This window comes from Atta cephalotes (assembly GCF_000143395.1).
Source record: "Atta cephalotes unplaced genomic scaffold scaffold00009, whole genome shotgun sequence".
In the NCBI taxonomy this organism is placed as follows: Eukaryota; Metazoa; Arthropoda; class Insecta; order Hymenoptera; family Formicidae; genus Atta; species Atta cephalotes.
This window is the reverse complement of record NW_012130073.1, coordinates 3,494,569-3,505,151: the sequence shown is the minus strand read 5'-3', so window position 1 is coordinate 3,505,151 and position 10,583 is coordinate 3,494,569. Positions and strand designations below refer to the sequence as shown.

The 10,583-nt window shown below is 38.0% G+C and overlaps 1 protein-coding gene across 1 annotated transcript in view; it reads left to right on the top strand.

Annotated features, from left to right (window-relative positions):
- LOC105627633 (transcription factor 12) overlaps window positions 1-9,687 on the top strand; it is a 28,501-nt gene extending 18,814 nt beyond the window's left edge. Inside the window, exons 4-13 of the mRNA XM_012208912.1 lie at window positions 2,240-2,524; window positions 2,831-2,989; window positions 3,725-3,783; window positions 4,317-4,470; window positions 4,572-4,689; window positions 6,035-6,188; window positions 7,909-7,998; window positions 9,172-9,317; window positions 9,408-9,562; window positions 9,643-9,687. Coding sequence (XP_012064302.1) covers window positions 2,240-2,524; window positions 2,831-2,989; window positions 3,725-3,783; window positions 4,317-4,470; window positions 4,572-4,689; window positions 6,035-6,188; window positions 7,909-7,998; window positions 9,172-9,317; window positions 9,408-9,562; window positions 9,643-9,687 — 1,365 coding nt within the window. The remainder of the gene's footprint in view (window positions 1-2,239; window positions 2,525-2,830; window positions 2,990-3,724; window positions 3,784-4,316; window positions 4,471-4,571; window positions 4,690-6,034; window positions 6,189-7,908; window positions 7,999-9,171; window positions 9,318-9,407; window positions 9,563-9,642) is intronic.
- Window positions 9,688-10,583: the final 896 nt, after the last annotated feature.

Here is a 10,583-nt window from a genome sequence, read left to right as displayed (position 1 = left end):
TAACGTAACGTAACGTACGTACGTACGTACGTACGTACGTACGTACGTACGTACGTACGTACGTACGTCGTACGTCGTCGTCGTCGTCGTCTCTCTCTCTCTCTCTCTCTCTCTCTCTCTCTCTCTCTCTCTCTCTCTCTCTCTCTCTCTCTCTCTGTTTCAAAAATCCGATGAGGTCCGACGAAACCTCGATTGCGTAAAATGCGACGTATAAAATTGAATTCGATGATGAAAGATCGATTCTTTGTACCGGAGAACTCGAACGCCGTAATTTCACTACGAGCTCTCACATATCGCGAATTCCGTTAATTCGCGAACTTTTACTCCATCGACGTCGTTGTACATCGAAACGGACGGATGGCTGCTCAAAATGCACTCTTCTCAGACGAAATTCCGAGAAATGCGGGATTCTCGACGTTCTCAACGATTCTCGATCGAAAGAACATCTAATACAAATATACGAACTTTTCAGAGATTTATCGTATCGTTTAATGGCTTTCCACGGAACGTGATAAATTCCTAAATGCTAAATCTCGCCGACAGTCTCGGCGATTCATGAATTCACGCGAAGCACCGAGGGTCGTCTCGAGGACGAGTCGCGCGTCGTTTCTCGGTCGGCCATTACTCTTCAACCAACCGACGTCGGCTCTAATCCTCTTCGTCAACCATCGTGATCCAGCGGATCAGCTGGTGGTCTCTTCTAGCTGTCTTATTTCGGACCACCCGGTTGATTGTCGCGTGTGCTCGAGGAGAGACGCGTTCTCTCTTCGTCGTCTCGCTATGGTTGAGAGACACTGTTGACAGTGCTCCACGTACCCGGAGTAACGTCAAATGACTCACTGGCGTCTATATATAGTCCCGACCCTCCCGCTACTCCGTGTTTCTAGTCAAGTGCAGCCTTCGTTTGATTTACGCCGTTCATGGTTACCACGAAATCCTCCTCTTCGTGGCACCTCGTACCCGTCTCTCGGGCAGCCTCTCTCTCTTTGAGACAACGAGAGTAGGCTTCTGCTACCGGCATATGACATCGTGGTCGTGATGCCTTCGGTAATCGCCGATAGCTAGCTAATAAATGGCGAGATCGCTAACGTTGATTTTATTTTTATTAAAACAACGTTCTTTTATATACATATGTATATATACAATAGATTGGAATAAATTTCCGGCGCTCCTCAAATCATAAAGTCCAACTTTTAATGTAAGACAAACCATTTTATTGTCGTTCGCGTACAGCTACAGAGAGGCCTTTTGGCCTATGTGATATGACAAGAAATAACGTAAAGTAAATATCGATTTAAGATGAATGCGCCTAAGAAGGATAGAGTCAAATGTCACGAAGATTTTTTTTAGTTACCAAAGATTGAACATTTATGATCTTCCAGTTTAATGAACCCATCTTCTGAGAACGCCATCCGCAAGTCCATCGAAAAAGAGATGTCGCTGAATGTCTTTAAGTTTTTCTAGTATATCTGTCAACATGTCGAAATCTCGGTCTCGCGACCATCTCGATATCCATCGCAATGCTTCTTCATAAAAGCGTTGATTAAAGGCAACGTTTTACGTGCGGCACGTACGTCTCTGTAAGCGTCTTCCGGACACTCTAATTTGTTGATAAATACACTACGCTCCATAGACCGTCGATGGTGGCTTAAAATTAGACTTTTACGAGCAGTTTCAGTAGGTGCGAGAGAGCTCTATCCCACGCTCGGCGTATCCGATATCAAAGCTGGTCGAGGTGATCCATTATAACCAGAAAGACGCGCTTGAGGCTATCGTACAAATCGCGAGAACCACGCGGCTCCTGGAAATCACTCGGGATTCTTGTAATAGAGATCTTTATCGTTTGTAACTACATAGGATAAATCAATCCGACGTTTCGCGCACGCATGAACGCATTCGAAGAAGACAGAGCATCTCTTCTGAAATCCTGCAGAAATGCCTGACAAAGTCTTTCTATGATGAAATCCACGAAGATAGCGATTGAGACGCTTAGACTAGAGCATCAAATAGAGCATAATGACTGTTGGTGTCGTTATATCTTCCTGTTTCACAAATCAGACGACGTTCCTGCGAATCTATAGAATTCCTTCTATACAACAGGGACAGATTCTGAGATTCCGACATACTGAACGCAAGTTCGATAATTAATGTTGAAGATCGCGTATTCCCACGACTTCGCCCCCAAGATGGGATTACCACAAGAACCGAGCGTCGAACCATTTGCGCTTGGCGGTTTCAGGCATACTCAGCGATGTCGCCGAATGGTGAATCTGCAGCGCCGATCCTGGGCTCGGCGGTGACCAGTGCGGCTTCCCTGCCGCCAATGTCGACATTCCGGGGTAGTGCCGCGGTCGCGGCGAACAGCGGCACAGGGGCGCCGTCGCCGGCATCGTTGCAATATAGCCATAGTCCTGGTGCACCGACGACCGCGCCTTCCGCGTCCAACACTGCGCCCACGACGAACCAGCAATCCACCACGGACGACACCCTCGGCAAGACCCTCGCATCCGTCGTGAGCACTCGAGTATGTTAAATCCGTTAAATCATTTTTTTTACGCTAATGAAGAAAAGATAATTAATAAAAAGATAAAACGTTATAAAATAATGGATATTATCCGTTAATTTGAGATAATGTTTGGACGATCTAAGTAATCTACGTAAACATCTAGAGATGTTCTTATTGAAATTTAATGTAAAATTTGTTGCAACATTCGGATACATCGTACTTTACGACGCGACGTCATCACTTCGCGAATAATTCGGATCTTCGTAATATCATCGTACTTCGTAATATTATGTTACGATTGCGTCGTTATCACATTTTTCACAGATTTATCCCACGGACCAATCAGTATCCAGTTATAGCAGTAATCCATCTACGCCCGTCAGTTCGCCACCACCTTTAACCGGTTCGGCACCAGGTTGGGCACCTGGAGCCGCGCCAGTATCTCCGCATTTTACGGCGGATCCTAATCGTGGTATTCATATGGTATGTATCTCGTATTTCTATGATTACTAATTACGATTGATCCGGCACAAGCTGCAAGACCTTTTCAACGTTGTCCATTTTCAAATTCTTTTAGGAATTTATTATTTTGTGATATATGGAAATCTCTCTTTAATAAATCAAACATCGTTGAAAGATTTCTTAAACGCGTGTATAATTTTTGGCCGCTTCAGAAACATGCACGGGACAATTTTTCACTTTTACAAAGGAGCTGGAACACAACAGTTATATTTTTCCAATGATATTTCTCTATACCTACACTACATATCGACGATGTATTATCAATTATCAGTCGCGCAATTTTTATATTTCTTTGGGAAGAGGAGAGGATTCTTGCGAGCAACGGAGGAGCGGTATACAAGCGGAAATATAAAAAGAAAAAAAAAGCTGTTGTTTGTGTCATAAAGGTTAATTTTTTTATTACGAGAGATTACAGTCGCTATTCGCACATAATCACGCAGCACTGAAGTTGTGTACAAAGTGCATGATCGCGTTTGCACCGAGAAATCACCATTTGTGTTCTTCCTTTATAAGCGACTATTTATTTATATCCTCCCCTCGCCCTTATTTGCGTACAAATTATTAAGTTTATCGTCCCTCCCGTTCATTTGGCGACACACTTTTATTCATTCCGCCCTGTTTGTTGTGAACGTTGTGTTGACTTGGTTGTTTCTCTTTTTTTTTGGTTTTGTTGTTGCGTTGGTGTTGTGTGTGAAGCCGGCGCCTGAACAGCAGAGGCTAGACGATGCCATCGGCTTCCTTCGCGACCACGCCGAGGTGAGGACCGCCGAATTTCAGTTTTTTTACCAACCTTCTCATTCTCTCCTTTCTTTTCCACATTCTTTACGCATGTTTACACCACGACAAATGCCACGAAATGTCCATTGCACTTTTTGCTAATTACGCTTTCAATTAATTTTGATTATATATTGTGATAAGGTTTTCACATTGTGCACAATATATAATCATAGCTTGTACTTTTCCATTAACAAAACTTTCGATAATCAATCGGCATTAAACCCTTTAATCAATCTAATCGGTCAGACTCTTTTTTTACACAATACTTTTATAATTCTATTTTTCTTCCAAGATGCTTTTTCGGTTAGTCGAACTATCTCTCATGGAATTAGAAACGAAATAAAAGAATTCAATATTGATTTTCTCTCTTTGAAACTTTTCTGGAACAAACCAAGACTCTAAGGAAAATAAAAAAACGTCAGTGATACGTCTTCCTAGAATTCCTCGAATAATAAAGCAGTAGACAATTTCGAGCTATCGGCGCGTAATCGAGTCGCATTTTCGGTATTCTGTTGGTACAGGGAGCACGAATGGAGGAGCGGTTAGATGATGCCATAAACGTATTGAGGAATCACGCCGAAAGTCAAGTAGCCCTTCATCTTGGCCCAGTTGGTCCACACGGCGGGATATACTCGCATACCTCACCACCGCAGCTAGAACATTTGGTAAGAAACTTCGTCAATCAGCAGTAAATAAAAAGTACAGGGCAATCATGATGGATTGCTCCTTTTATTTATTTCGCGATATAATATTATGATTCTTTCAGGCGAGTCCACATCCTGCAGTAACGGTGACGCAATCTCAGGGTTCCTATCCTGGTCTTACGCCTACGCCCGACACAGATGGTTCCATCAAGATCGAAAGGTTACCTGTGACGAATGCCAGTAAGTTGAACCTGAAGTGATGTAAAGGATGAATCGTAATATAATTTGCAACATAGGAGAAATCAGATCACAATTATGACAATAATCCCTATAACAAAGGATCTTGATAGTAGTCTTTCCTCGGTTTATTCTTACGTTAAAAATCATCCGGTGATTTTTTTTCATAAGAAGAATAAGAATCGTGATTACGCGTTTACTTTACTTTTATCATGCTGTTTTATTCTTGCATCGTCGCATCATTGAGCAGTCACTTTTCCCATGAATTCCCACGAAGGAAAGGGAAAAGGGAAGGAGCTCCCAGGTGTTCCACACAACGGACTGTTCGCGACCGAATAAGGAAATATTAGATAAATCACGCGAAGTCTTTGCTGTCCGGTGGTCGTGCCTGCATTATTCCCGTGAGTACATTCGATTATCTCACTCTTCGTTTCTCTTTCCGCCTCGTTGCGTCTGTCCCTTTCGGCCTCCCGCACTCTTAGAGTCATTATGCCGATGGAGAACATTTAGTATCCTTTTACTACGGATTAGGAGATCCTACCTATGTTAGTTTGTCGAAGGAATGCAGAACACTCTTGTGAGTTTAGAAACTATTTACGCGCTTTGTACTGTAGAAATATGTAGAGGGAAATTCATGGAACCTCTGTGATAACTTCCGTGAAAAACAGTATATCGAGAATTAAAGAATTCAAATCCTTTAAGGAAATAAGTATTCAATTGCGCAGGTAGCTGCACCATAAACATTTCGTTTGCAGTTGCAAATGCGTCATCGAGCGCAATATAAAAATGATCGCACTTTCGCACACAATCATGCGTCTGATTTATCCGCCGCGATTGTCCCGCGAAGACTTTTAAAGAGATACATTCGCGGCATACATGAGTATAATATTATTCGTAATACTCTCGCGAAAGAGAGAGAAAACATTTATTTATTGGTCTGCTGAATCAGAGTTGAGCGAAATCCCATAAAGCACGCTTTCTGTATCTAATTGGACGCTTTCGGTTTCGTGACTAAGCCTCCTTGCCTAAAGCTCCGGGATAATCGAAGATCGTGATCACCATCTTCGGCCAAGGTCAGTCGCGTTTATTCTTTCTCCATTTCCGGATAAGTCCGTGCCATTTTTCCGCTATTACATCAGATAATCTGGTGACAATGCTCAAATGAGGCTGCTGTCATCATAGTCTGCTTTTGAAACTCCTTGAAGAGATATCTTTCGTCAATTAGATCGAAGAAAAGGAAATCATACACTGACATAAATTTTACCTGATTTCTTCTGTCTTGCAAATTGTATAATGTAACAATGCAATTGTCGCGGAACTTTTACGCAACAGTATCAATAATGAGCAGAATACATCCCCTTAGAAAAAAGGAAAGATCCGCCCGATAGTAGCGGCGGCGAAACGAAACCATCAAGCAGTGAACTCGCAGCGGCCGGTGTAATCGGGGCTGCTACAGTTAACTCGACGTCGCAAGGAAAAGGAACGAAGAGATCACGTAGATAGTAAGTATCTGAAGATTTTTCGAAATAAATTTCTAAATAAATTTCTCGGAGGATTAGACATATCGAGTAACAAAAAAGATAAAAGCGATGATAAAATAAGAAAAGCTGCAATCGATATATACGTATTAATGTCCGTCATTTCGCTCCAAAAAAAGACTCATGGATATTAAAAATAAATAAATAAATAAATAAAACATTCTCTATATTAATTTGAGAGTTTAGTTGAAAATTAAACGAATTAATAATTAATTGGAGATGCGCTCCGATCTTTGAAAATTTATTTTTAAACTAACTTGCTGTGTCTTTGAACAACCGTTGTTCGAGCGCCGATGAAGACTGCGACGATCCTGGCACCAAAGCGGTGCGCGAGAAAGAACGTCGCCAGGCCAACAACGTGCGTGAAAGGTTAGTGAACACACGCAGTACGCACTTCGTTGCATCTTGATACAAACAATTTCTTCCGTCCTATTCTCCGTTCCAATCCCGCTAATATATACACGTCGCTTACACGATGCGTATGTATATTCCCTATCGCTAAGTGTAACGTACGTAAAAAAAAATCTGTACATTTTTCTGAGGAAAGTTCCTGACCACCTAGTCGTATGCATGCCTAAAACGAAGTGTTATTTGTGATGAGCAATAAATTGTGAGACGATTAATTCATGAACGATTGGGGGAAAACGCGCGGCATGTTTACGACTTTGTTATAACATGAGTACAAGTCCCGTAATCCTTTATATCCGTTGCACTGTATAAGGCCCGTATTCAGGCGTGATAATTAAAATGTTTCTGGTTAAGAGGACAGAAATGAGATGAGACAAGATGGAATGTTAACAGCTCTCTCGTGCGTACCTGCAAATCAGTCTCATTTTAATTCAGCTGCGATTCGGTCCCTAGGCATGCCACTTTGTTTAGAACATTCCGCACTTATTCTGCATCATTGAACGTTGCATCAAATTGCTCAATTGTATAAACTTTTCTCTTTTTATCCCTACAAGCGCATTTTTTTACTACCTTTGTACAAATGAAAGAACATGTCGTATTATTTGTAAACTGATAAATCTCACTGTGTTGGACATACACGTGTCACATAAATTTTTATGAGGGATTGTCATATTATTCTTCAAATAAAAGTCGATCGATATCGATCTTTCAATTATATATAATCAAGTATTTCGATAATTAACTACCTTTTTTTAAATCCGCACTTTATTTTTTTATTTTATTTTATGTTTAAATCCTTTCAAATCATATCATTCTAAAAAAAAATGATAAACAATTATATAGATGTCATCTGCATTCTCTAATTTTCTAGGTCAGCATCAAAATAGAAGATCTACATTTTTCGATCCGAAAGATCACTGTCCCTTGACGTGATTATTCGCCATCGATTGTTTGTTCTGTGCAAAGAATACGGGCCTTTAAATTCGTAACCTACTTATTATCCACGATTTCAAAATTATGAAACCATCTGCGTGTGTTCATTATTATATCGCTTGTCTATTGCAATAAGAAATGTATGTATTTATATGAAATTTGCTCGAACAACAATTAGGTGATTAGACTCCAGCAAGTCAAAAGCTATTTTCTTCGCGACTATATCGCGCGCGTGTCGCTTATGTTAGTAATTCGATTGCTGTTAGGTAATTTAAGCGATATAGGCTAGAGTAAGTTGTGACGTAAGCCAGGTGATTAATCGCGTATTGTTATTGCGCAACTGTTGTTCGAGCGCTGAGGACGAGGATGATGATCCCGACATGAAGGCACAAAGGGAGAAAGAGAGGCGGCAAGCAAATAATGCTAGGGAAAGGTAAGATCAATGATATACGCAGCGGACATAAAAAATATCAAATTTAATCTACAGTGATATGACAATTCTGATTAGTAATAATGGCGGCCCGTATTCTATGTATATGTGACATAGTAATATAAGAGAATATTAAAAGTATTTCTCGATTATGATGAAAATAAATGACATAGTTCCCCATATATAATAATTTTATAAAATCGGCATGTTCTCGTACATATCTATGCATGAAAAATTTACTCCTATCACATGCTTACACAGTTGCATTTGTATTATAATAAAGAATTGTAAGATATGCACACTACCACTCAAAAGTTTCAACATATTTTATGTTTCAGCTAACAATTCATATTTTTCATTTATAAAAAATATGAAATTAATTTGATACACTCTCTTATTTTCGGATTCAGTAGAATCGTGAATTGCCGACAAATATTTATAAACTATATATAAATTATATAAACTATATAAATTGTAAATAAATTCCTCGAATAGGCAAATAAATCATGGTACTTATATTCGTATATATCAGTATAAAAAAATATATCTATTTCATGTGCGATTTAGATATTGATAAATATTTAGATATTGTGATGACTAACAATAAGAGAATAGAAATAATATATTTTTGCAGAAATTAAGCATCAGATTAAATTCAAGTCTTTATCTTAAGACATTTAAAGAACTTGTCGGCAAAATGCCAAGATTTTGACTTCTGTTATGAAAATTCAAAGAGATTTAAGCTTGAAGAAATAAAAAAATTTGAGAAAAAATATATTTATTTTTCTAGTTTTAATGAAAATATGTAATATATATTAAATTAAAGAATTATAATGCATAATATAACTATATTTATATTTTATTCTTTTCATTTCTTTTTTGATATTACGAGGTTTCCAAATGGAGAACTGAAACTTTTAAGCAGTAGTGTATATGATATTGTACAATTATATTTCTCATAATTTGCTCTGCTGTATTAATTTTTTCTAAACATATACAAGAAGAATATTGCTTAATGTGATGAGTGTGTAAGTAGATGTAAAAAAATGTAATATTACAAAATTATTACATATAGTATGTAATCAAGAACTTATTCCTTTCTATTTAACATTGAAACTTAAAGAAGATACTCTCGTATTTTAATAAGATAATTAACATAATTTCATTTTTCATCAGGATACGTATCAGGGATATCAATGAGGCTCTAAAGGAACTTGGCAGAATGTGTATGACACATCTAAAGACGGACAAACCTCAAACGAAGCTCGGTATTCTCAACATGGCTGTTGAAGTTATAATGACACTCGAACAACAAGTCAGAGGTGCATATACCAACATGCGTTTTGATTAATTGTATCATATCAATCTGTATAAATATTCGTGTGTTTAATCTATTCTTTTTTTTTATTCAGAGCGGAATCTTAATCCGAAGGCTGCGTGTTTAAAAAGAAGAGAAGAGGAGAAAGCCGAGGATGGTCCGAAATTACCAGGCCATCTTGCAGCGCACATAGCACATCCGCATTCTCATCCACACGCGCACTCCCAACCGCCCTTTCCCGCATTACCTGTAAGATTTTGTCAAAGTTAAATTCAATACAAGTAGGATTATTTTGAGATGCATAAATAAAATATACATGTTTGTTTTAGGGTCCACAACCTTCCCTTCAGCACAATCCACCACAGCCGCAGTAGCAGCGGCTCAGTGGCGGTATCATTCTGTGTTAAGGGGTAGATACATCTTAAAATCAATAAAAAAACAAGTTTATGAACATGACTTACATACCTATATAGGATTTTTCTCGGCTCTTATAAGTTGTGGGAATGTGCAAAAAATTGTGGATATTATGTGATGCGTTACATTAATAGAAGATAGAAAAGAAGAAGAGATATGAAACACTCTCAATCGTAGTTTTAAAATATTTTGTTCGTTATTTAATATTTATATATTAATTAATATTTGTATAATTTTTTAATAATTTGAATTCGGCCTGGAAAACGTCTATCTATTGATTTAAGGATATGTACAGTGTTAAAAATGTCATGAAATTTAATGTATTTTTAAGTTACACAAATTAAATTCAATTTTATCACACTAAATTAAATGTTATGTATTTTAAACTGAAAAGTATATTTGTGTACGTGTACATGAAATTTAGTGTACTTTTCATAAAATTTTACACATTTAGCACATTTTTTTTTAATTAAATTTTATAGATTTGCAAAAAATTTAATACAAGTAATTAAATTCGAGTTAAATTTGAGTTACTTATAACTTCATTTTCATTGATAACATTAAATATTTTTATATACCTGCTTGAAATTTGCTTCCATTACAAAACGGTAAGCAACGGAAGCAAATTCTTTTTTTTTTTAACAATGTACGTTTTGATGCTGTAGCAAAAACGACACAGGAATACCCATAATTTTTTTCACAATACTTCAATATGCAATTAATAAGGGAAGAAGTTTCCGTATGCGCTCACCCAAGCGTAGGGCAAGTAGTTTTAAGAGGCATCTACCCCCTCAAGGCGGCTTCAAATTATTTTTATAAATAGCGAAAAGAAAAAAACAAAGGAATATGGTTCCTC